Source organism: Neopsephotus bourkii, unplaced genomic scaffold, assembly GCF_033783945.1.
Source record: "Neopsephotus bourkii isolate Nb327-2 ecotype Australia unplaced genomic scaffold, CSIRO-AGI_Nbou_v1 NB_481, whole genome shotgun sequence".
Taxonomy (NCBI): domain Eukaryota; kingdom Metazoa; phylum Chordata; class Aves; order Psittaciformes; family Psittacidae; genus Neopsephotus; species Neopsephotus bourkii.
Genome location: NW_026900982.1, coordinates 1082622 through 1110593, shown reverse-complemented (window position 1 = coordinate 1110593; position 27972 = coordinate 1082622). Strand labels below are relative to the sequence as shown.

The 27972-nt window shown below is 43.9% G+C and overlaps 1 protein-coding gene across 7 annotated transcripts in view; it reads right to left on the bottom strand.

The window, feature by feature from the left end:
- Nucleotides 1-27972, bottom strand: part of ASXL2 (ASXL transcriptional regulator 2) — a 104920-nt gene that overhangs the window by 25322 nt on the left and 51626 nt on the right. For 6 of the 7 annotated variants that reach the window (XM_061350223.1, XM_061350220.1, XM_061350217.1 and 3 more), the window contains 3 exons: nt 27544-27652; nt 24856-25006; nt 366-481 (listed from right to left, as the gene is read on the bottom strand). In XM_061350223.1, coding sequence (XP_061206207.1) covers nt 366-481; nt 24856-25006; nt 27544-27621 — 345 coding nt within the window. In that variant the 5' untranslated portion in view covers nt 27622-27652. Of the gene's footprint in view, nt 1-365; nt 482-20216; nt 20898-24855; nt 25007-27543; nt 27653-27972 lie in introns of those variants that run through there. The other variant, XM_061350224.1, reaches the window with a different exon arrangement.

The window sequence follows — 27972 nt, the reverse complement described above, 5'->3', positions numbered from 1 at the left end:
AGAAATCAGTGCATTTAATTTTTTTCCCCAAAACCCCTTCATTTTAATAAAACAGACTGTAGAAAACTAAGCACACTCATCAAAAGATTTGGTGAAGAGAAATAACATCTTATATCCATCTTCTAAAATAATAATTTTAAAAAGTCCAAATGCTTATAAAGGGAAAAAGCAAAAGAGCTAAACAGCACAGTATTTTGAATCACCTCTAAGAGAGAGGAATGTTTTAACAAACCTCTATTTACCATGAGACAGCCATGAAGTCCTGTGTTACTTCCCTGCAGAGCACAGTCTCACCAAGATGATTAACCGGAGAAGCAAATTTACTGCAGCAGTCCCCAAACTAGGCTCCAGGAAAGGCTACTTACCTGTTTGAGTGCCTTCTTGCTGTGCTTCTGGGATGAGGAGATGACTTTGCCTGCCTGGATGGAAGGGGACTGGCAGCCTGACTGAGGAGAGGATGTCTGTGACAGTCTAGATGACACTACAAGAAAAAATAAATATATGTGTACACATAACTCGACCCGTATACATTTGCCTGCAGCACATTAGCCAGTCCTCACCATTTCAGATCATCTCATGAGGCTCATAAAAATTGCACCTTTAGCAAATGTTACTTTTTGCATGAAGAATCATTTCTGTTTCCTCCCCACCACCAAAGCAGCTGTTTGCCTCTGAAAGCCAACAGTGATTTCTATGACCAACTTCACATTTTTCATCTCTTGTCCACTTCTATTAATCTTGTAAACAGCTGCTATCAAACAACACTACAGCTTGAGAAAGCACTGGGATTAACCTGGTTTAGCCAGCTCAAATCTAACAGGAAATACAGGTAGAGGCAACTGCTGTCTTCATCTGGAATAACCTGTGGTCAGACACTTAATGGACAACAGTTTCTGATCAGATTCAATCTGAATCCTGTTCAAGAGTGGGAAGATAAATAACATGCAAAGGAAGTGGAATTTGACTATCACTTGCTCATTTTTTGAAAAGAAATAAGGGAATACACAGGATATACCAGCACATGAACGTGTATTTCCAGTGTATGACCCTAAACGCTCAAAGAAATCTCTTCCTCACCATGTGGAGTCCTATAACAAGGCTCCTAGTTTCAGGTAGTTTAAACTTTGAAATGGTATCATTACAACAAAAAAAAAAACAGAGAGGGGAATTAAAGAACAGCTGGTGATGTAGCTCAAATGCACCTGTTTGGCACTGGACACTCAAAACACTGCTCTGGCAGCAGAGGAGTGACAAGACACATGGCCAGCCAGGGAATCCAGTTGCTCCCAGTCTCCCATAATCACAGGTTTGCCTCTGTTGTCTTGGCAAATACATACTGCACTGGCTAGCAACCAAGGTGAACCCACTCCATGTACAGAAAAAGCCTAGAAATCAGCACAGTAGGGCTAGTCATAGAATCACAGAATGGTTTGGGTTGGACGGGACCTTAAAGCTCATCTAGTTCCTGCCACAGGCAGGGACACCATCCTCTAGACCAGGTTGCTCAAATGTGTTTAGCTGCTAAGGCTGAAGTAGTACAACAAAAAAAGCCAAAAGCAAAATGATGTTATGTAGACTGCCTTCCATTGCACAATGGCTGTAACAAAACACACGCTATGGACCCAGAGCCAAAAACATCAGGGAGATACAGTAGCTCCTGCAACGAACACTAAAGTTAAACCTGTGAGACCAGGCATGGAGGCAGATGGCTAAAAAACCAACATAAGTTCACAAATTCATGGTCTGTCTATATATCTGCATGTGAATTTTTGTAGGTGATAATGCCCACTGTAAGATCAAGGAAGCAAAACGAAGAGTAGAAGGTCTGATCACAGGGAGATGGGAAGGAACCCCTACCATAAAGGCTGGTAAACAGATTCACATTTAAATTAGTGCTTCCTGAAGCAATTAGCTCTATAAAACACAGGGCTAAGCTAGTGTCTTGCAACAGAAAGGATTTAAGATGTAAGGACCACAGCTCTTCATTAACAATAGCCACAATAGGATCCCACTCTGGATCCACAGAGAGGGCAAGCTCCCCAAAATAATGCAGTGACAATAAGCTTCAGAAAGGAATATTTCAACAAAATGCACAGAATTACTAACAAAAAATTATAAAAAGTAAGATTCTCACATGTGGCATGGACAGTAAATGAAAAGAGACATGGTTTTTAGACAGGGTGAGGTGATACCACACTTGGAAATGTCACTACAAACAAAATCAATAAAAGGTATGGTAAGAAACTGGTAATTGAAAACTAACTGACAAGATTACCATATGCAGCTGATACATGCACACAATAAAAGATGACACAGTCACACAGCAAGCAAAATTACCACTTAAAAGGATAACACCCCCCCCAACCTTGATGTTATACCAAGATCTGGAAAGCAAAGGAAAGGTTGTAAACCTGCAATTGTCACTCAATTTGGTTGAACCTGCAGTTCAAGAGGAATAAGATCATGCTGGAAAAGATCCGAGTCCAATCAGCAGCTGAAGAGGAAAAGCAGATCTCAGACTCACTGGGACTCTCTGAATGCATCAATCAAGAGAATGGGAAGAAAAGAAAGTCTGTTGCTAAGAGTTCACTCATACTTCTACAGATTTTCAACAAAAGGCTTCTAAAAATTATTTGGCTATTGTTGAAAAAACAAAGAATTGGCACAACTCTGATGCTGGATGGGACAGAAGGCAAAGAACAGAATTAAATGGTAATCAGGCAAGAAACCAGCAGATATTCTGCAAGGTCACGTACTAAGTAGGAAGCAATTTAGTGCTTAGCAAACAGTAAAATAGGAAATGTTTAGTTAAGGTCCGAGAGAACTGTGTGGAAAATCAGAGAAATATAACCTAGAAAACAAAAAACCAAAAATACGAAGTAAAACATAAAAAAAAAGGAATAAGCAAATTTTTTTTTGGAAAAAATTCTAAGATCCTCATAGAACCTGTAGTAAATCTAAACAGTCATCTCAGAAGGGGATCCATTACAGCCAACATTTGCTCTGTTGTATGAAAATGGACATCAAGACGATGTTACATGTAAGGATGCAAAGATAAAGTGTATACAATTCTTATTGTATGTTCACACTGGCAGTCTCGCATAACACATCAACAAAATTTGATGGGATTCAGGGAAGTAAGGAAAACAGTTAAGGACATGGAGAGCCTTGGCTCAGTGGAGCCATCAGCCTCCCTCCTGCAGTAACCAGGCACATTCCCAGTCTGCAGCTGCTGGGAACACCACCCTTGGCTGGGCAAACACCACAGCCCCATCCTTGTAAAACTAACCCTTGGTGTTGAACTACCAAGAGAAAGTAAGCTCAGTTTAACATTTCAAAACCCAGGCCCAGAAACAGATTGACTGTTACTGGCATTGAGACATCTGAATAGCGGGAATACGAACCACATCCTCTCTGAAGCCATCACTGCTGAAACTACAAGTTCTGTATGAAATAGAAAGATTAAGCCAAATACAGGCTAATCTTTGCCAGCCTCATATTCTATTCACATTTTAATTTTTATGCTGCCTCTGGACAAAGAAAACTAATTTTTCAAACCAGGAATGGCAGCACAGGCTAAAACCCACATCTAAGAAGACAACTCAAGTGGAGATGAGACAATAAAGCTGCATTATGATATTCTGCACATTTTCTGACTGGGTAAAAGCCCTTGGTGCTACAACGGCTGCTGTGCTGGACTGACAGCTGCAACCACAACAGAGTCTCAAGAACAAACTGGAGAACTGGAGAAGACCAACCATGTCCCAGCTGCTTGAGCTCATATGTGGGCCCCTGAAGCGAAGGGGGGGGGATGGATGGGAGGATAAACCTGTGAGAATACACTCCTGCATCCTCACGCTCAAAAGCTCTCAGGGAAGTCATATCCTTTTAAGAAGTTTGCACACAGCCAAGTGAAGGCACAGCAAAGACGTGCACGTGTAGAAGACTCCCATAAGGATCAGGCTTTGACAAGCTGAGTTTTGTTTCCTTTAAACAGAATTTGAGTAAAGTTAGTTCTTTCTTCACTTCAGGCTTATAATTTGAAAAATATGTGCAGATGAGATTGATGCCCTTAAATCTTAAGAGCACTTTTGGAGAGAAGATGCAGAAATGATTACCAAATGTAGAGGAACACTGGGAAAGCAGTGCTTCCAGAGAGGCACTCTGATATTAAACTACTCCCTGAGTCGCTGTGCACTGTTTCTGTGTCAATAAGGATTTCCTTGATCAGTTTAAGATTAGGGAAGATGGCAGGCCAGTATCTGGCAAAGAAATTTCAGTAGCTTTTGTAAACTAGGAACAGTAAACAGAATCCCCTCATCCCACAGAGGCATACGAGAGACAGGATGGCAACATCCCTTGATGTTAACTGGTAAGGACAGAACATGCTTAAAGAGCAATCACAAAAAGCCTCTTATGTTTGAGGGTGCTGGCTTGGAGAGGCAACAAAACATATGCATCCATAGCCAGAAGAGCTCCAAACCAGCCCAATCAGCACACTTGGCCCAAAAGTCACTGAGCCAGCTGGTCCATCACGAGGTTTCATTGCTTCCTGCACTTGGTTTGGCGGGGAGAAGAATTTGCCAGGTGAAATGTTAACAGTTCTCTAAGATGAAAGCAGATGAGATTAGAGTGGAACATGTGTCAGCCAACCCTCATGAACCCTGACTCATTAGACAAACTCAGAATGGATCCAGTACAATCCCATGTCCCAGCTGCAGGAATGAATACCAGAAGGAGATCCATCCACAGCCAATTCAAGTTGTAATTTGAGGGACAGAGACTCCTTTACACTTTGAGACTTCTTCCTTGAAATTTAATTCATACAAGAGCATTCCTTCTAATAAATGCAATTATAACACAACTTCAGCTATGTTAGAGATCAATTAAATTAGAAATTTAACTCTGGCAAACCATTTTACAAGGTATTTGGTACTCTTAAGATTTGCAAATCCAGAACTATTGGTCAATCAATTGTATACATTTATAAAGAAACTGCTAACACAGCAGCAAAGAGAAGAAATAAGAATTATTTAACAATAACTTACCAAAGATGAGTGGCTCTTTTAGAAAAATCACAGTAAATTGCTACAGCTATCAAACACGGGATGTAGCCCAGGGATCCCTTCTAACAGAAACAGCCCGACTGCACAGTTTCATCCAGATGCTGCCTTGTGCCTTTCCTTTGTAGAGTCCCAGTTCAGGTAAGAATAAGGACTTTCTGCTCAGCCCTGTTGGATGAAGGAACTCAGATCCCACCATGCCCTCCCCGCTGTCACCTCCCAGAACAGGACTGAGAAGCTGAAACTATCTCACCACCAAGGAAACACTATAACTCCTAATTCTCACGGTGTCAGGTACCAGCATGGTTCAGCAGGAGACTGAAAATAACAGAACAGGGAATGTGCTTAGAATATTACTTTTTTGGCTCCTTGGATGTCTCACCTTGCATGGGTTATTTACCTTTTAGGGTATGAAATAGCAGGATATTTGTTTGAAATCCCACTGGCTTCCACTATATATCTGCTCACTTGCCTCAGATACTTATTAATATTCTGGCTTAATGTCTGTCTTTGACAAACAGTGTCAAATAAACCACAATGAGAAAATACAGAGACATGACTGATCCTCTTTTCACAGTATCACAGTATGTTAGAGATTGGAAGGGACCTCAAAAGATCATCTAGTGCAATCCCCCTGCCGGAGCAGGAACACCTAGATAAGGTTACACAGGAACGTGTCCAGGTGGGCTTTGAATGTCTCAGCAAAAGTAACTGTTCAGGAGTAATGTCCTCTGAGATTACATGGCCATTAAGCAGAACTATAGAGATCTCTGCTCACTCAGCCAGCCATTTCCTTTTTGATTTACTGCCTTATCCTCCCTGTCCCTGTGTGGATCGCAGCTGGCTGCAGGACAGCGGGTTAAGCCACTGCAGGAAAACACCTGGATCAGCACTGAGCCAGAGAGGGGGGAACAGGAAAGTAGAGGGAGATCTTACAGTGAAAGAGCAAGGATGATGACAGAACTGGGGACTTTTTTGGCAGGCACTCAAGCAACTCCTAAATAAAGATCAAGATTTTCTTACACTCATGCAGCAGAGATGACTGCTGGGCTTCTCAGGCTCTGGAGAGAGACTTGTTTTGCAAGGGCCTCTAGGGATAGGAGGGAAGAACTGGATGAGGGTGCTGAGGCCCTGGCACCGGTTGCCCAGAGAAGCTGTGGCTGCCCCATCCCTGGCAGTGTTCAAGGCCAGGTTGGACAGGGCTTGGAGCAGCCTGGTCTAGTGGAAGGTGTCCCTACCCATGGCAGGGGATTGGAACTGGATGACCTTTAAGGTCCCTTCCAACACAAATCATTCTGTGATTCTATGCTTCTATAACACTGCTGAGGAAAGCAAACTAAAGGAATTATCTTTCATTTATACAAAGGTTTTATTTCAGTGGGTGCAAATAAAATTACTCTTAGGGTTATTCAGCTTAAGGTCAACCATGGCAGTTCACTTTACCAAATACTGGCAGTACGGATACCTTCACTAATGTACTGTTTAACAGCATGAAACAAAATAAAAACAGTAAAAATGTACTAGCAGTAAAGGAAAACACAACCACAATTGTTAAGAGAATCTGAGAATCAAAGTACTTTCAAGAAAGAAGGAAAAAAGATATAACAGTCTGCAAAACCAAAATTAATCTGACAAGAAAAGTCTTCTGCTTGAGCTATGGCTGAAGACAACCAAAGGCAACCTACCCAAATGCCACTAGTGTAAAAACACATCACAGACACTGTATTTTGACAGCAACAAGGCCAACGATATAGGCAAAGGGCATGGCCTTGCAAACCACTCACACAGCGGTTCCTGGAACAGTGGGCGTTTACTGGATCTCTAACTTCTTTTTAAAGCTAAGAGCTAATTATGGTTTCAAATATAATATGCAATAGAGGGAACTCTCATCTCTGGGTAAGTGGAATCAAACTATTTTGGAATAATGAAACCATCCTGCTAAATTTATACTCAAGAATATTAGGTAAAAATTCTATCAGGGATAAAAACGTTTATGCTGGGTAACTGCTTCACGAGCACTACCAAAGCACTGCTTTGGTTGCATGGGCTGCAGAAACCATTGCCAACTTACAAATGGGCAACGCATCCTGATAATTCATTCTACCCTTGAGGAGTCCAAAATCTTTAATCCCAATGCCAAGGTAAATTTGATTTATTATTTGACATAGAAGCAGCACTCTTCTGTATGCTCTTCAGGCATGACATTTAATCTTTGCCTTCAGAAGGACCAAACTGCTGCGTGGTCATGTCCCACCAGTCAGCCCTGTGCTTGCCCTCCTCACTCTGGCAGCAGAGCTCAGTGCAAAGCCACGTGGGCACACAGATGAGATGCTCACCTCTGCTGGAGCTCAGAAGCAGGAGCTCTGCTGGGATTTTGCCTCTGATTTTGTTCGAGCATGGGAGAGGATAATAGGAAACAAAATTAAAATAGCAGATCCAGAGCTCCTGCTCAAGGGGTTGCATGCATTTCCATGGGATTGTCTGCCCCCAGATCTACACATTCAGAAAGTAGAGGCTGCACTTCACTCACGTGGGAAGAAAGTACAGTCAAGCTGAACTAAAAATACAATACTCCCCCCACCTATGTGCAATCATAAGCTTAAAATAACCTGATTTTACACAGCTAATGGGATCCAGATGTCTTACATGAAAACCCTCTAGTGAAAGCCATTAAAACATGTTTTGAGAAGCACAGAAATGTCTCCGGTTAATCCAGTACCCTTCTTTTCTACAGGTAACCCATTTACCAGAATAAGAGCAGGAACTCAACCTGGAATTCACATCAGAACATCATCATACTTACAAGTGAGACAGCCATTTAAAAGAGTTCTCCTCCACATGACTGTTCCTGCTAAAATGAAGGAATAAATAACGTCCAATTGCGACTTCCCAGGACTCCCCCTCCCACACTCACCCTGGGTAAAGCTGGAATTTGGACAGGGATCCCATATTCCTCTTATCAGATTAAGGGTTTATAAACATACAAGAGATCAATTGCTTGCTTTGTATGGAGGGACTGGAGTGTGTCTTGCACTGGCAGCTCTGAAGTACTCAACAACTGATAAACTCAACAAGTCTGGGTCTGATCACTGATTTGTCTCCACATGCTGTCTCCTGTCCCAGTTTAAATCTTTCTTTTAAATTTATTATTATGTGCTTTTTTGGATACACTGGGCAACTCCTCTGCTCTAGGAAAGGACATCACAAACATGTTATGGGAGAAGGTGAATGAGAACAGGAAAGAAACAGCTCTGCAGCTCTCTGCTCTAGTGGAGAAATAAAATTGGCATCAAAGACCTCTGCCTAAGTAGTTTAACACCATGAAGAGGATAGTGCTGGGTCACTTAGAGAAAGATCTGAGAAGTGAAGCTGCCAACAGCAGCCAAGACTCAACATTAAATACTCGAGACACTGCCACCAAAATGTGTTCCACGTGTCTATGATGGCTCTTCATTAGAGGGACAGGTCACTGAAGAGCTCTTTGAGATGCAGGACCAAGCACAACCCTTCAGACTGGCCGCAGCACTCTCCAGCCTGGGCACAGAAACATCCATCAGCATTATAAACCTCTCAGACAACATCTGTCATAAAGCCTTACTGACAGCAGAGATCTCCCAGTTAACAAACCCCAGGCTTACCTAAATGACACAAATTTAGTTCTGGTATCAGCCCAGGCATGGGGAGAACATGTGGCTAGGGTTGTTATTTGCAGCGTGCAGCACCTCTAGAACACCAGCCACAGACAGATCTTGCTGCAGACAGAATACGTGCAGAAGGAACCAACCCAGCCTGCTGAGGATGCAATTATAAAACAAATGAAACTAAAAGAAACATTAAAAAAAATAAAAGTAATTTGCATCCCTATTACTTCCTAGGCTCAAGCATTTTCAAGTTTCCTGGAGGACACACAGCAATCACAAAGGCACAGCTCCCTGGGTATTTAAATAGTCAAATCATTATCACCAGTATGTTCTGGATTTAGAGCTCTTTTACTGATCCAAACATTTTTTCAGGTGTTGTACTGGAAGGAAGAAGAGAAATACAATATTTTACATATACTCATGAAAAAATTTACTGCAGTAAGTGGTAATGACCTCAGCTGACATTAAATTAGCCAGCATCAGTGAGTTGTTGAACTGGTTGGAGCTTTTTGCTAAAAACCAAAGATCACAGCAGATGTGTGCCTTCAGGAAAATGTCAAGGCTGTACAGGTGAGCAATAAACCCAAGTTATCCATGATACACACTATGGCAGCCCATACAATTGACAGAAGCGATCATTCATCCCCGATCATTCATTCCCACTGATGATAAACACCCAACACTCACTGAAGAATGAAATACTCTTTTCTGAATTCAACATAGAATCATAGAATAGTTAGGGTTGGAAAGGACCTTAAGATCATCAAGTTCCAACCCCCCTGCCATGGGCAGGGACACTTCACACTAAAGCATGTCACCCAATACACTTTCCTCTTTCCTAAAACATATCTTCAGAGCTCAAAGCACTTTGCACTTCACCTAACTTCTCTCCTCTTGGATGCTGAGAAGCAGAAGTGAAATTATTCAGGTTAAGGCCTTGTATAAAACCAAGAACTGAATCTCAGAGTCCATTCTGTCAACACTTACTGCTGAAGTTGGGTGCTCATGTTTCCGGTGACAGCACATGTGTGCTTCAGGCCTGCCCCTACAGCTCACCACAAAGGCAGCAGAGAAAACCTACCCCAAATACCTGAACAATACCTTCATGATGAAAGACAGAAACACAGGCTGTGAATACCAGCACTGATGAAGAAGAGCTACCATGCAATGGTGGAAGAGCTGTCTTCTTCACAGCCACTCCTCTGATGGCTAGAGGCAGCCAGGTGATTCCTGCTGTGAGGCAAAGAGGTATCACAGAGATGTCTGTGCCCTACAAGTGTGCTGGGTACTAATGGCCAATGATGCCTTGAAATGGGAGAGGAAGAAGGATGTGATACCCACAAGGGAAAAAAAAATATTGTAAGGTGGGTGGTTCTATATAATGATATAAAGTAGGGAGAATATCTACACTGAAGCAAGGGAAAACAGGAAAATCTCCCTCTGAGCATACTAGTGCATGAATTATTTTGAAAAAGGCCAGTATCTTATGTTTTTGCACCAGAAAAGCTTCCAGCCCTAGCATTCAACTCTTAAAGCAGCCAGTTTTGACATGACAGACACCCAAACAGATACAACCCTTGCCATGCCAGCACCTCCTGCTGTGATGCAAGGACATGTATGGCACAGAAGCAGCACCACATCTCTTCTCCCTCACTTTGCAGGCATTGCAACCAGAAAAGGAGCATGAAAGTATTTCTGTATCACACATGTGAAGAAGAGAGATTAATTGTGCAATAGTCAGTACACACACTAGGTGGGTTCGCTCTGGCTGTCATGGCCTGTCAGAGGAAATGAAGGTAGGTCATGGCCCCTGCTCTGCCGATGCATGAAGCTCTACAGAAACAGTCAGCTTGAAACCCAGCATCCTGTCCACACAATATACAGGCTTCAGTAAGACTCCTTCCGATATGTACTCAAAAGAAAGGATGTGAATTCAAGCACACCATCAATAAGGCCCCATGGAAGCAGAAGCGGACGCACAGTTTAGTGGTGGACTTTGCAGTCCTGGGGTAAAGGTTGAACTTCATATCTTAAAGGTCTTTTCCAACCTAGCTGATTCTATGATCTACTGAGAAGCGCAATCAGCACAAATACAGCAACTGTCTTCCTAAAACATCTACCTTGTAACAGAGCTCAACAGTTTGGCTTGGCAACAGCAACACCAAATTAACCAGAGAAAACCAAGGCACCCATGTGCTCATATGAAACCACAGCAGTGCATCTGTGTGCATTCATCACTGTTCCTAGGAACAACTGGTTTTAAAAAATTAAACCAGAAATTGCAGCACACACACACAAAAGGCACTGGTGGCATTTGCTGTTGAATGTTTTCAGGCAGTGCCACTTCCCTGAAAAGCTTGTCAGAAGCCAAAGCTTTACTTCATGACGTCAAGCATGAAATGCCCATAAAGCTCAAGGGAACTTCTGTTGGCTGGCGTGACCGCTATCACTGTATTTTTATTAACAATTGTATTTGTCGCACTGTATTTTTATTGTATTGTATTTTGTATTTTTATTTACAATTTATTTTTAAGAGAATCCAATCTTGATGCAACTCATTCTGCATGGAAATATTTGCTCTGAGGAAGTAGCACACCTGCAACTGAAGTTGCACTCAGCTTTGCTCCCTGTAAAGCAACCCCCTTTGGGCAGCATATACTTGTGTAAAATCCCTGTAAGTTAAAGTGAAGATTCTTCTTATGCTTCTTTACAGAATCCTTCAGTGAAGTATCCTTTTTTTTGAGTATTATTTGCGACTACCTACTAATAGCACAGCATACTGAAGACACGCGAGTACCTGAGCAACAACAATACATCTGGAGCACAGGAAGGCTGTTAAGCTACACAAGCAAATGAACAGATTGACTGGCTTGCTGTCAGACGGAGGTCTTATACAAGCAACCTGAGACCATCTCCCATCCCTTCCCTCAAACTGTCTCCACATGCATCAGATCCCTTCATGAGCTGAATCACATTGCTTATATCACTGTTTTTGCAGGGCTACTGAAGCACACTGGCTCACTGCAGGGTCTCTGTGGCCACCTAAGTCCAGTAAACAGAGGCTGCAGACTGGAGTCCTGGACAGAAACAGTCTTTGAAGCAGCTCAACTGACCCTCAGCATCTCTGCACAGTGGACACTTCGAGGCCAATGTAAGCAGGACTGTATCCTTCGGATGCACTGTTTTAGGGTAACAGAACATGCTTCTAGGTTGCTGACTCACAGAGCAGATTAGAGGTGGCCAAACATGTAACGTATAGGAAGCCAGTAGAGGTGTTCAAGGAGGGGAAGGTGTAGTCATGGTTCTTTGAACTCCCATCTGAGCACCTGCATCCCCTATTACGCTGTTGTGACTGCTTTGGGACAGCATGGCTGCTCTCCTGAAGTCTGGAAAGCTGCTTACAACTAACTCATTAGCTCCTGGGTCTTTTGATCGTTATTACTGCAGCTTGTCTCTGCCAATATACATTTTAATAAAAGAAAATAAGACAATTAAAAAACTTGTATCTCATCCAACCCAGCCATGCAGCAGCATGACCTGGACCTTGCACAGGGCAGTGCCGCAATTTGCCCATTGAACTCCGAGCTACCACCTTTTGTGTGCCTGCGAGGTCTCTCACAAACTAATCCTCTAATGAGGGTTTGTTGCCAAATACACAAGCATGAACACAAATCTCAGGACAGCACAAGTGCCTGCGAGGGGATAATTTGGTTATTGTGTGCTTCATGACAGTGATAAGCAGCGAGGCCTGGACTGTAGCAGCAGTGATGCCAATGCATTTACTGTTGAGATGGCACTTGTACAAGTATTCACTTTCTTGGAGAAAAGCCACGAATTACTCACTACACTGAGCTTCCTGATTTTCACCCCATGAAGTAGCATTTTTCTTTCACTGGTGAAACCACTCAGCTGACATGGAATCAGTCGACTTAGGCAATTTAGGAGTTCTCCCAATAACTTTAATGCAGAGAAATGGATAAAGATAATATGATGCCAATAGCTGCATTTAATACCAACTCTAAGGCGCTCAGCTGAAATGTAAGCTGAGTCCTAAATCAGCGGTCAAAATACAGTCAGTACAGATGAACTTGAACTGTTTCCCTGTATTCCCTCCTCTGCTTTAACCTACTGTCACTTTAGTGACATGCCTACATCTTCCCAGGACAGGAAACCTGCGTACAGCATCCAGCACTGCAGCTTCTGATCTGCGAGCCATGCTAAACTGAGGCTGAGACATGTCCCAACTAAAAGCTCGCGATTGGAGAGCAGGAAAATTCACTGCTCTTGAGAGACCAGTTTTTAGATAACACTGGCCAAAAAAATCAGAATAGAGCCATTACAGCTCTTCCCCACACAGTTGTTTGTGATTAACTCTTCCCGATTCTGTCCACACGGGAGTTATCGCTCAGGATCAGCAAGGTCCACATATGAAACTCATTGTTAGCAGCACTTCCAACTCGCACCCCAAACTCATTTTCATTAATTCGCAAATGCACGTTAAAAATAGCTGAGAAACATTCAATCCTGTCAGCTGCAACTGGAGTGCGCATCGCACCTATCGGCAGCTGCAGCACAGGCACCCAGCGGCTGCTGTGGAGGGGCCGGCCAAAAACCGCTCATCCTGCAGTTTGACAATGAATTCCATGATTTGTAACGGAAAACAAAGGAAGAGCCAAAGTGAGGTACTTACAGTTCTGGTGGAAAACAAACAGCATTTAGAAACTTGCCTCCCAGATGACCCCTGGACTGCACTCCCTCTGCCTGTTGCTTCTTTGACCCGTGCCCTTGCCCATGGCTCTGAACCGAGAGCTGCTCCAAAGCACAGGCACGATGTCAAGGAAACAAACTTGATGTTTTCTTTATTTTTTTCCTTTCATCGAGAAACTACGCAGTCAGATTTCCAGTCCTGGGCTGAGGCGCTGCCATGGCAGTATCTTACACCGCTAAAATAAAGCTTTAAAGTGGACAAAAAAATCCATTTCCCTACACTTTATTCTCAGCAGCAGCTGAAGAGATCCTGCTGATGTTAAAAGACACTCCCCCTTACCCAGAAAGACAGACAACCAAGCTCCAAAATTAAAGTTTGCCAAGTGAAAAAGGTCTGTAAAAGAAGATTGCTGGGCAGCCTTTGCTATAGGCACTCCCACTTCCATTGCCTCCCAACACCACTGAGGAGAACATGCTGCTCACAGCAGGAATGGGGAAGTTTTCCTGCACCCCTCAACTGCCACAGCACTACCAGAAGGCAGAACAAATGCAGGGAAAGAATCCTCATCACACATGGCTGTTTGCTTCACACTTACCGAGGTCCTTCAGAGCTATCAGCTGTTTCTGAATCAGTGTGGTAACCAGTACGGCAAATCAGAGACTCATCACAGAATGGTCTGGATTGGAAGCGACTTCAAAGCTCATACAGTTCCAACCCTCTACCAGGGGCAGGAACACCTTCCACTAGATCAGACTGCTCAAAGCCCCGTCCAACCTGGCCTTGAACACAGTCAGGGATGGGGCAGCCACAGCTTCTCTGGGCAACCTGTGCCAGGGCCTCACCACCCCCACAGGGAAGAACTTCTGCCTAAGATCTCATCTCAGTCTCCCCTCTGTCAGTTTAAAGCCATTCCCCTTTGCCCTGTCCCTGCAGGCCCTTGTCAAAAGCCCCTCTCCAGCTTTCTTGCTGGCCCTTTTAGGCACTGGAAGCAGCTCATAGGTCTCCTTTCTCATCCTTCTCCAGGCTGAACAAGCCCAGCTCCCTCAGCCTGTCTCCAGAGCAAAGGTGCTCCAGCTCTCAAAGAATCTTCTTGGCCTCCTTTTGACTCACTCCATCAGCTCCACATCCTTTTTACACTGGATATGCCAGATCTCATGCATCTGGCTGTAACATACAGAAATAAACTGCAAAGTCTTAAAAACATCAGTTCATGCAGCCTTATGTGGTCACCAGTAAAAGCTTTAATATTTACAAAAGTCAGGTTACTACTGGGGGCCATGTTTTGCAGGGAAAAGTGGACTACTGGACTAGAAGGTGGCAAAGTGCTGAGGGCACAGGGAGTGTGACCATGCTGTAGTCCAAAATGGTAGAGACAGTCTGAAGCACTCATATCAATACTTCATTAGTACTTCACTTTAAATTATTTATTTGATTTCCCACAGTGATGAAAACTCTGACTGGAAAGAGGAACATTGCCAAAAAGCCTAAGTGAAAACCACAGATCATTAGAGAGACATTCATTAGACCATCAGTAACAGGTAATTTCATCACTCATCGGAAACATGGAATAGGAACATTCTTCTCTTAGAGGAGAAGCAAAGGAAGCAACTAAAATAAATAATATATTATACATCACTATGAGTCCTTCACAGTTAAGACAACGGTAGTCACTGCAAGTTCAAACTTTGCTACTACTGATGCTAAAAATGCAAAGCAGCAGTTATGTGGCCAATACTTATTTGAAAAGCAAAGTGCAGGAGGACAGGAGAAATGCCAGTTCCTCTGCGGTAAGCACAGGGCAGTGCTACATAGCCAGGACTTTTAGAACATGTTACATATTTCTTAAAAACTAGATTTTGGTAAGGCAAAAAAAAATTTTCTCCTCTATTGGTAACACATAATGGTTTTGGTCACTTGGGGCAAACACTATGCAATACCCATTAACAAAGAATCCTCACATCCCTACATTTCAATAATGTGTGTGTACATGTATATATACATATATATATGGATTACATATATTATTCCTACTTTAAAGAACATTTGGACAGGACACTCAACCAAATTCAAAACATGAATGAAAAACACCCTAATGTGGTCAAATCCCACTAGCAATACCCCATTTGCATGGATCTGATGCTGCCACCAAACCTTGATGTGCATGTGGCAGCACACTTCCCTACTGTAACGCCTCACTGAAATACAAATGCTTTCAGCTGCCTAAAATACACCTGTGTAACAAACAGAGCTCAAAAAGGACAGCAGGTTTTGCGCCAAAGAGAAGACAATGAGTTGTTCCATCAACATGGTTTTGACAGGCTCAAGCAATTCTACCGTGTAAGATGGTTCATCTCCTTGAAAAGCTGACATGATCATAGAATCATACAATGGCTTGGGTTGGAAGGGACCTTAAAAAGCTCATCTAGTTCCATCCATCCCTCTGCCACAGGCAGGGGCATCTTCCACTAGACCAGGCTGCTCCAAGACCTGTCCAGCCTGGCCTTGAAAACTTCCTGGAATGGGCTCCTCCGATCAATACCACGTAGCCTAGTTTCCCTCCAGCATTTCCAAATTGCACAGTGACATATCTCCTCAGCACACCGCTCTGTGAAGTTTGCTTTTTAAATGGTTTCTGCAACAGGGAAAGAGGGAAGATGCCACAGCCAAATACTGCCAGACCAAGCTACTGCATCCTGTATGCCCTGGTTGCTCCTCACAGGACCTGTCCAGCAGCCAGGTATTACATGTGTAGAGCAAAAACATGTCTGACAGCCAGCACCATCAGGTGGATGTCAAGATATCCAAGTATTATATTCACAAGTTGTGTGGAAAAAGTAAGTAAATAGTGAAGTGGCAAAATTTACTGATAACACCAAATTACTCAAGGGAAAACCCATGGGCTGACAGGCAACTTGCAGGAGAGGGGAAAATGACCATGGAGGAATGTTATCTTAGTGTTATATTAAGCCCTGGTACAAAAGCCTCAGGTCAACAGTGGTCAAAGCAAGCAGAGCCAATAGGAATTACCAGGGAGGAAACACAGAACAAAACATACATACATGCACCTATTTCTTGAAGGCCCTGTACTCTTTTTATACTGGCTCTAAATACATCCAGCTGAGCTAGAAAAGTCTAACAAAGATGGAATGGCCATTAAGCATGCAACAAGATGACCCTGGACCCTCTCTAGCCCATCCACATCTTTTTTACATAGCAGGGACCAAAACTGAACAAAGTATTTTCAAGTTTGCATCCCCTTTTCTCTTACAACATAGAACCTAGAGGAGTGGGAGGTCACAGACAGTCTTTCTTGTAGAGATAAAATGCACACAGCATATGGTTTTGCAGGTTGAAAGTCAAAGCCATTAAGAACTTGTTTGACATGGAATGACAGAACAAACTGCAATAATCTTCAGGACAAGTCAAAGAAACTGAAGCAACTAAAAGGGGAAAAAAAGTCCCAGATAAGAAAGTTCAATCCCAAAGCAGCCCTTGCTCTCTCAGACAGGGCTGCACGTACTTTGCTTCATGTACCCATGTACTGCTGGTGGCAGGTGGGTTTTGAGCTTGTCCTGTCAGGTACCACATAGCAAAACCTTCCCTGCTCCACATGAAAGCCTGTACAACCAACTCCTGTATACCCTGACAGACTGTCATGGAGAGGAGACTTCACTGCTTTGAACAAGAACACTTCCATCACTCTGGGGCTTCTGAGGCTGGACTGTCCCTCAAAGACTGCTGGTGTTCCATCTCCTATCAGCAAAACCAAACCCTTGGATGTGTTCCTGCCGCATCCCTCACCACAGGGCCTGCTGACAGGATCAGAAGCAAGAGATTTCTAATTGTATCGCAGTGTCACTGGAAGGTCTGATCTGAATTGCATGGAACAACATTGATACTTGGCAACTCAACAAATGTACATGCACCAGGTTTTCCTAAGCCTCTGGCTCAGAAAAGCACCAGAGAAACCTGCTGAACATAATCAAAATGCATTAGGACAACAAAGCTCAGGACAGAGACAGAAGCTGTTTTACTGCTCCTCCAATGACCCCATGCAGCTGCAGACACAAGGCAGCAGCTTTCGATTCCTCTTTGCTCTCCCAGCTCCTTGGCTGAATCTTTCCATCCACCATCCATTATGCATCATCAGTGGACATGCCTGAGGGTGCAGGGATACTGCTGAAGACCATGCACCCTTCCCTGCTACCACATACATACCACATATATTGGCCAAGCTCCCATCAGGCCCAATGCTGCCAATCCAAACAGCACCTACACGGATGGTAAGAATAACCACCCCAAAACAGCCATCCTCCCCTACCAGTTGGAGACACAGGGCAGGAGTGATGCCTAAGACTTCTCCAGTTCAGCAATATGTTATCAACTCCTGATAATATAACTGCCTACAGCTTCTGCCTGGCTCTTCTACTTAGGAAAGAGGACCGGGAGCTAGGATGAGCTCTGCAGAGAGCAAGTAGAGGCAGAGAGCACAGCTTAATCAGGACAAGACTGTGAGCTGAGGGTTTGTTAAAGTGCTGGGAAAGCATGGCAACAGCTCACTTGTAAAGCACAGACTGAAGGTGTCCTGCAGAAAACTGACCTATTGTTTCTTCAATAAGCCTTCAGGGTTTTAGAGGCTGAGGAAAATTCATGCATGGGAATTCATGCAAAAAATCTTCTACTGTAGACTCTTAAGTCTATAACCCGTTTTTCTACATGTCTAAAATGTCCACCAAACACAGGGCCGCACGTTAAGTGCCTATGACTGCAGCTGAATGACATGCTCAAACAACTTAAACTGCTGTGAAGTCTGATGGAAACACAACTTCAACCTGAAGAAGGCTCTGGGGAGACCTTAGAGCAGCTTCCAGTACCTAAAAGGGCCAATAAGAAAGCTGGAAAGGGGCTTTTGACAAGGGCCTGTAGGGACAGGACAAGAGGGAATCGCTTTAACCTGACAGAGGGGAGATTTAGGTGAGATCTAAGAAAGAAGCTGTCCCCTGTGAGGGTGGTGAGGCCCTGGCACAGAGAACCTGTGGCTGCCCCATCCCTGGCAGTGTTCAAGGCCAGGTTGGACAGGGCTTGGAGCAACCTGGTCTAGTGGAAGGTGTCCCTGCTTGTGGCAGGGGGTTGGAACTGGATGAGCTTTGAGGACCCTTCCAACCCATAGGATTCTGTGATTTCTGACCAGTAGAGAGTGAGACCTCAGAGGCTGTACAGCCCACTATAAGAAACTACACCTAACTCAAAATTTGGATACTGTGATACACTAGCCTAAAGAGGAAATACACTAACCTACATAAAGGAAAAAGGACTATTTTTTGCTTCATGTTTGCAGATTCCTTGGTAAATTACATAATGTGATACTTGGGGAACAGCTTCCTCATGAGTCATGAGCAGAAGTAGGAATCGGCTGTATTTAGAAAAGCTGATATTTCTACCCAATCTTTAGCAGGAAGAAACAAAATGACATAACCCAAACAGAATTCTTTTTTTAAATCACTTTTGGCAGCTGTTAGGGTCACATGGGATCAGGCCCCGGATGTTAAGGAAGCTAAGAGCCACCACCACAGCAGAGCTCAGAGTAAAACAAGGTCATGCCTCTGCAAACTGGTACTTCTCTGCCTCCAGGTGCCCAAGGTGTGCTAAAGGACAGGGCACAAACTTTCAGCTATAGAATATAGTTAATTACACATGTAGTTATTTATTTCTTATTCCTGTATTCCCAAGTATGGGCTATTGGCAGTGAACACAACACAGAAATTTAACTACTCTACCTATTTTATTTCGCTGCCCTATTTAAGAAGAATTTAGGGGGACACCCTATTTTATAAAATCTTCTAATTCTGACTCCCTGGGAGCCCCAGGGGACCCACTGGTATGTGTCTGCTGCGTAAAAATGCAAGTCAAGCCAAATCCTGGCTAATGGAGAAGGATTATTGATAATCTTACCAAGTTTGTTTCCCCCTTTCCCCTTAAAGTTCATTTTAGCACCTGTTTTTTTCTTTCCCCTTCTTAATGCAGCAAACTCTGGTTGGGTTTTGCTAGAGGAGAGACCTGCTATTGCAATGGCTCGCACAGACAGTAGCAGTTACAAAAGTCAAACAAGATCCTGCTCTTTCACAAGGACTCTGATTAGAAAGGGCACACCACAGACATGTAAGAAATTCAAGGAAAAACCCATTTTGACAGCCATTTTCATTACCAGAAGCCATGAAAGTCCAGGCAGCTATGCACTGGAGCCAAATGACTTTTAATTACTTGTACCAGCCTGCAAAGCCAGGTGTAGGCACTCTGACTGTGGTTCCACTCCAGTCAACCCAAGCTTTGCAGCTGATCACGGAAATACAACTAAGCTATAAATGTTTATTTCCAGACACCATAAGGACAGACTATATTAGTAAACCCGAGCTCAGGTACAATCCTTGGTGTACAAATAAGGTATACACAGACTGTCTCCTCACATTCACAGAATGCATTACAACAAACCACTTCCAAGTTGTCCTGCAAAACATACTGGTGATAAATGCAACCATAATGAGGCATTTAGACTGGAAGTTTGAGGATGATTTAAAACAACACAGAGCCCAAGGAGCCTTGCTGGTATCTTTTACAAGTGCTGTATCCAAAAAAATGCTTTGTTTTATCAGACTCAAAAGACAAGACCCATTTCACTTCAAGGCTGAAGAAAAGGCATCTGCCTTGCCTCTGGTCAGCACAGAGGGACCCCAGCCAGGAAAAAACCCAGTTTGAGCTCAAAAATGAGCATCTGCTGCAGCCACCGCTAAAACAACAGCAACTTACCTGCAAGGGGAACTGCACAAAGCTGCTCCATGAACATCACTGCTGCTTCAGCTCTGCAGTCAATCCTGCTATTGGTTTCCTCTGCCTCCAGCTCAGGTGCAGACATGCAGGTGAAAACGTGAGGTGCTTCTTTTTAAACCTCTCCCCCTGCGCTGCTGACTGTGTAATGCCCATGTGGGTCTACAAATGCACAAAGGTTTCCATCCTTTCTAAAATCAAAGTGTCAGTTTTGCTGCTGTCAGAGCACTTATTTTTGTACATATAAGGAAGTGGCTGTTGATGTTATCTGAATGTACTTCCTGTTTTATATGTATATGAGCAAAAATAATGTCACGTTAAGCTAAAGTGCAGACTCAAAGAGCTCAAGTCAAAGCCTTGAAGCAAAATAATATGCGTGCAGCTCATCTGTTCGCTGTCTACCCCAGTTTGCATTCACTTGGCTGATCTTTATCACAATTTCGTACACTCACAATAAAACTACCGCCCCAAACCCCTGCAAAAACAGCAACCGTGCCCTGCACTAACACCGCTTTCTACCAAGACTTCCAGGATCAGTTGATTTACAATGGGCTTGTGTAAGTGCTGACAGACCAAACTCAAACATCACATTGGTAAAAACATGGCTGGAGTCAAGCAATGCCACGAGGCAACTTGGGCTGAAACTGGCATATTTTTTAAGTGACTAGATATTGATATATTTTTTAATTTTTTTTTAAACAAGGAAGGATGATTTTCTGTGGTTTTTGTTGCACAAACAGTCCAGGAAGCAGCCGTGTAGGAGTGCACATTCCAGAGCTGATGCTACACAGCCCAACACTGAAGGAATCTCTCTAATTGGAATTTAATGATTTGCTGGTTATTTTCAAGAGCAAACAAATGTACTAACAAAAAATAAAACTCATTTTGAAGTAGAAACTACTCTACTTTTCGGGACTTTAACAGGCTTGAGAGGTGAACCTCAGTGAGTTCAACAAGGCCAGCAGGTAGAGGGAGGGGATTCTCCCCCTACGCTCCTCTCTGGTGACACCCCCATTTCAGTCCTGCATCCAGCTCTGGGGCCCCAACATAAGAAGGATGTGGAGCAGTTGGAGTGAGTCCAGATGAGGCAATGAAAATGCTCCAAGGCTGGAGCACCTCTGCTATGGAGGCAGGCTGAGAGAGCTGGGCTTGTTCAGCCTGGAGAAGGCTCTGGGGAGACCTCAGAGCAGCTTCCAGTGCCTAAAGGGACTGACAAGAATCACAGAATAGTTAGGGTCAGAAAGGACCTTAAGATCATCAAGTTCCAAGCCCCCTGACATGGGCAGGGACATCTCACACCAAACCACGCCACCCAAGCCTCTGTCCAACCTGGTCTTGAACACTGCCAGGGATGGAGCATTCACAGCTGAATGAAAGAAAGTTGGAAAGGGGCTTCTGACAAAAGCCTGTAGGGAAAGGACAAGGGGGGGTGGCTTTAAACTGACCGAGAGGAGACTGAGACGACATCTTAGGAAGAAGTTCTTAGTAAGATCTTAGGAAGGTAGCGAGGCCCTGGCACAGAGAAGCTGTGAATGCCCTATCCCTGGAATGCTTCAAAGTACTGGAGCTTAACAGGCATGTGGGTGGCAGCAAGTCAAAAGTACCTAGCTTTAAAGAAAAAGAAACTGCTACCTTCTTGGATCCCAAACACATGTTCATCAGCAGGAAGCACTGCAGGAGTCCCCAGGGCAATCTGATGTGCCTGGGAGCCTCCCACCAAGCAGGGTGGCAGAGGTGGCACCTGGGGGACAGTGGCACACAAAATGATGTGAAAATGCTGCCCTTAATCCTCACTGCGACAGCCAGCAGAGCAGGATGAGACAGAGAAAAGGGAGAATAACAGAGAAAGGAAACATGCACTGCAAAGCAAAACCTCAAAAATCTGCCAGCACAGCAAAAAGCCCTTGGGGGAAGCCCCGGTGTGGTTGCTCCCTTCCTACAGTGGATCAGTGACACAGCAGCATCAACCAGCACCGCACAGGGTAAAGGGATAATACATGGCACACTGAACAACTATGTACTCTTGTTTTGCTGTAAGAGGGAGCTTATTATGACAGATATGCAGTGTTCCTCAAATTGAGGTTACTTTCATGGTTTTGGGGGGCTCCTATTTACTGGAGTGGGCTCACCCCAGCCCAGAGAGGCTCCAATCCACAGCAGGAGGCGTGTCTGGAACCAGCAGGACTTGATCTTTTCTTAGCAAAATTCAGGTAATATCCCAAGTACAAAAGCAAGCTCTGCACGTGTACAGTGCAAAAACTGCCACCCACAGGTTCAGAGAAGCAAAAGACTGTATTTTAGATAAGAGTATGCAAAGAAACATATGCCCATGTTCCTGCCCTCCCCCCTCCAAAGCAACATCCAAGCATCTTGTGTGACACAGCTGAAGGTAGTATCAGAATCTGTGCACACAGGTTTCAGTAGGACAGGGTATTGTCATCATCCTGTAATACCCCATAAAAACAAAAGGCTGCTCTTCTCCTCTTGTTGGGGTTATAAGTACAATGTACTTGCTTGTACTTTGGTGTTGCACAAACTGCTTAAAAAACCCTCCCATATCAAAACCTTTTAAAGAGCAAAGTACCAGGGCACTTATTTATGCCTTTGAAAGTTCTTTTGTGTAATTTAGGTAAGAAAATTATGTTCTTGCATGAAGCTGCTGATTTTTAGCTGAAGAAGCTTTAGGTTTTTTTGTTTTGGGTTTGTTTTTTTTTGTTGTTGTTGTCTGGTTTGTGATTTTTTTTTAATAAACAAGCAAAATTCTAAGGGTAAAACACATGCCATTGGCAAAGACATCACTTACATAAACCAGAACAGATTTCTAGAGGAAGAGCTTATCACAGATCGAAGATGACTCAGGATTTAGAAGTAAACTGATCTGGTTTAGGAAAAGAGTAAAGGAGTCTGCTTTAAGTCCTACAGATCTTGACATCCTGCAGATAATAACCAATTAATATAACAGGAGGTAAAACCAGTGAGGCTGCCCCTTCATCAGGGACCAGTGGGGTGTCCAAGGCAGTGTGCTACAACCCACGCCAAGCAATCTATGCAATCTGCACAGAGACACAGCGTGCAGGCATATGATAAGAAGTTATTCTGCATAATGAAAGATTAAACCAGACTGCAAAGAACGGCAAGAGGATCTCACACACCTCCTGAAAGGGCGCAAACCAGCAGGTGTAACTCGGAAGATACAAGGCAACATGATGACCAAAAGGAAGAACAACTCAAACTGCTGTTCTTGTGAGACGCCCCCCTGAAGTCCTGCATCCAGCTCTGGGGCCCCAAAAATAAGGAGGATGTGGAACTGCTAGAGCAAGTCCAAAAGAGGCCATGAAGAGATCACTAGGTGGGGTCTGAGCCACATGAGCTTCATGCACCCATACAATGAGAGTACATTCTCATTCAGTGACTCCCCACTGCACACCTTTGCACCAATGGAAGGATTTTGGCAGACCCTACCTGTTACTGTCTTTAACAACTTCAGAAAACCTCTCATGCACTTCCACGCAGGTATCCTGTTGCATGGGAAATAAGTTTTAAATCGTGTTTTATTTCAGCCAGGAAATTCTGTACTTGACTGAGGAGAAAAGGAAAAGATTGGATTGAAGGGTAAAGATACAGCACCAGGAGCTGCACGAGCAGCTGTCCAGGAAGACCCAGAGCTGTGGTCTGCTACCTCTGCCCAAAGGGAGGGCTTCCTCACATTTTACTATGGCTTTTTTATTAATTCAACTCCGAGCATCTAAGCAGACAAGCAGATACCAGAGCACGGAACTCAGTTTATTACTAATACAGGGAGTAAATATTATAACTCATTGGCTAGAGCTGCTGGTTTCCACTGTTCCTGAAGCAGCACGACAGCATGATGTGGCAGTATCTGAAAAGATCCATTGCCTTCTCAGGGTGGTAAAGGCACCAGGATTCAACACAGAGAACGAAATCCATTATTCCCTCTGCTTGGTACTTCTGTAGAAAATCCAGAACCTAGATATCCTAGAGCCATCACTGAATCGTCAACTTCAGCAATCACTAAGATAAAGTAGTGGAGGAAAAAAATCAACAGTTTATCAGCTAAGGTGTAAACAATTTCATGTTTAACAGTACTGAATACCTAAATATTTCTGGGTTTATGAGGGAAAGGAGTCCAAAAAGACAGAAGAAAACAGCACAGCAGCTCCATCCCAAATCTTACAGGACGCATCAGTCCACATGCTTTAACCTCAGAGATTATGCACTCATTCCTGGTCAGTGTTCCACCCAAAGGCATCAAAAGAGGCCAGAAGTAAGAGGTAGACTTTTCTTGGGAAAGCTGGTGGATGGCAGAGAAAAGCTGGGAAAAAAACAGATTCCCTGTTCCTGGGTGTGCAGCACAGTAGTCTGTGACTTGTATCAAGGCCTTAAACACACTTGATTTACAGACACCTCCCTTTTGGTGCCCACAACAGTAAATCAACACTTGGATCAATTCAGGAACACCAATGGTAACAGCAGATTTTAGGCTGTTAACTCATTAACAGCCCATCTTTATAAAGCAACAGATGAGATGGATAAAAACCTCCAAGTCCTTCACAGACACGGACCATGTTAAAAAATCATCGCTCCTGAAAAAGAAAATTACCTTTCCGTTTCCATCTGCTTTTCTTCCCATCTTTGTTACTGCACCCATCACTGCTGCTGCTGCTGTTCTCGGAGCTCTGAGAGTCAGACTGGGCATCACTGCTCTCCTCTGAGCCATCTGAGAGCTCCTTCAACCCATCAGGAACATCCTTCTGCAAATGGAAGAAACAGACATAGTTACCCACTCCACCATAAACTCTCCAAATTAACAAAATTCTTAACAGTAGCAGTTTCCTTTATTTACCCAGCACTGATTATGGATTTTTCTACACTTCAGAGCAATATCAGAACAGCTCAGCCACTGCCCTCAAACATGCACCTGTCTGCTGTGAGCCTGTATGAAATACTTAACCCAGGCCAAGCTGGCACATCTTTTACACCACCCTTGTCACCTCTTTCCCAGGTACACTCTTCCTTAACTCATTCTCCATCCCCAATCCCTAATTCCAGTATGATCCCACTTTATGAGAAATTCAGACAATTTTTGAACTTGTGACAGGAAAACAGCCGGACAGCTCAGTGCCTCATAGTCCCCATTATGGTCACCAGTAAGGTTTCTGCAGCCAGGTCCACAGCAGCCCCTGCCCTGCTGACACAGGTCCTTTCAGAACTGTGCCTGGCTGGTGTTTCTGTGTAGTGAGACATTTGCACTGGCACAGACAGTGGGTTCACCTGCAGGGTTTTAGGCTGGTAATCGCCAGCAGGGAGAAGCAGCAGCTTTCGCCCTGTTAACACCTAAACCCAGACTGCCCTCTAGTGATCCATAGGGCCATAAAATCAAAGCACGGTTTGCGTTGGAAAGGACTTCAAAGCTCTAGCTCCAAACCGCCTGCCACAGGGCAGGGGCACCTTTCACTAGACCAGGTTGCTCCAAGCACTGTTCAGCCTGGTGAGGGATGGGGCAGCCACAGCTTCTCTGGGCAACCTGTGCCAGGGCCTCACCACCCTCACAGGGAAGAACTTCTGCCTAAGAGCTCACCTCAGTCTCCCCTCTGTCAGGTTAAAGCCATTCCCCCTTGTCCTATCTCTACAGGCCCTTGACAATAGCCCCTCCCCAGCTTTCTTGTCAGCCCACCTCAGCACTGCTGCTCCAAGGTCTACCCAGAGCCACCTTACTATTACTGCCAGGCTGAGATTTTAACCTACATTGGAAATCAGTGCTAATTAGCAACAACAGACTGTTTGCTGCTGCTGTGGTCTTCAGCTGTGGTCATTAATGCTGCCACTCTCCAAACACCTAAACCAGCTCTGGACACCTTGCAGTGGTGCTGAGCCAAGCCAGGCAGGACAGCAGGCAGAGGCATCAGTCCATTCCCACCCAGCATGGCCACCTGCATCCCCCTCTGCTCTGCTTCCATCCCACCACCTCAGTGAGTCACATGTCAAAGCTGAAACTGTACTGTCATCCTCAACTCCTGTTAATAAATTAACTGAAGCTTAAATGTCTACTGTATAAGCAAACAGGATAGTGGCCATAACAGCTGGACAAGTAGACAAGTCCGCGTGCATCAGGTGGGCAAAATCCTTCTGTTAATACCCACTGGCAGAAGCAAATCAAAACACTTCTCTATTTAACTGGAGACAGTTGATTTCTTGTTCTTTCTCTGAAATTAGAGCTGAGTAATTTCCACATGTAAGGCCAAAGAGTATGCAAGACAATACAAGCGTTAACAATGTAATTGACTCCAGATTTCTTCCATTAGCACAGTGAACTACAGATTCAGATAATCAAGAAAGAAAGCAAGCAAGAGGCAACAGGCACATACTGAAACACATACATTCCACTTCCACATAAGGAGAATCTTCTCTACTACAAAAATGATGAAACACTGGAACAGTGAGGCTGAAGGTTTTCATCCTTGAAGGAATTTAAAACCAGACAGACAGGGTCCTGAGATACCCACTGCAGCTGACTCCGTACTAAACAGGCAGGTTAGACCAGATGATTCCTCAAAGTTCTCTTTTCAGGGAAATTCTTAGTTGATTCCATTGGTAATCTAACTGGTACTTGTAAAACCCAGTTTCTCGTATGTTTTGAACGTTTTAGGATGAGATGAATCTCATGTTCTCTCTATTGAGCATGGAAAGAAATGAGGAGAGCAGTTCCAGTGGAGACACCTGCATGAAACAGGTCTACATGTAGGGAGGGGAATGCTACGTGCTCTGACGGCACAGTCTTCAGAGTCAAACCTAGAGAAAGTCAGGAACAGTGAGAGCAGGCTTCCTCCTAACAGTTTAACTGGGGTAAAAGGTTTCAAATGAATGTTATTGTTAAAGATGCCAATTGGACAAATCAAGGAATACACACTTTCTCTCAACAGATGCTCTCCAACTACTATTAGCAGACTGAGGAAAGGTAATTGTTCATTTCTAGCTGCAGGCTGAGACCAGTAGAGATGAAGTTACCCTTTTAGGGCTAAAATTCCATTAAAGTTTTAATTACTCTTTCATTTCTGGGATAATAATATCAGCAACCATGAATAAAAACTAGCACCTCCAGTTGTATATCCAGCACCCACGTGCTCACTAGCAAGCAGGAAGCCTTAGTGTTTGCTTTCACAGGGAAAATTTATGCTACAATTCATGCCAATGAGGAATAGTCCCCTCTTCAGGATTATCCTAATCCAGCATTTTTAAATGGATAAAAGTGAGCTGCACATTCAAATGAGGTTCCCCCCAAGCCACTTACCTTCAAAGTGTACACTCCCATGCGCCCTGGGACCTTATAGAAAATGCCCTCTTCCCCTCGGGAGTTTGTGTGTAACATGGCATTCAGGCAGGCAAGAGGAGAAGTCCCACTGAAAACAAAACCAAGAGATTAACGTTTGAATATATCTGCTTGGTGTTAAGCTTCTGCTGGGAGACAACCGCAGCCCCTCACCGGACCATCACACATGCAGAGGCAAAAAGAGCACAGATCCAACTTCTATTCCCAAGCAGAATACAAGCTGAAGCTGTGGTAAATAAGCAACAACGAAACCACTTCACATACCCATGCTCCAGTCAAGGGAAAAAAGCAAACAAAAAAGCCCCCGAGTTCAGGCTCTCCAATACTTCTTTGCCAAACATCAGAATGATCCCGCATTTTTGAAGCTCTAGGTACTCAATGCTGCCCATC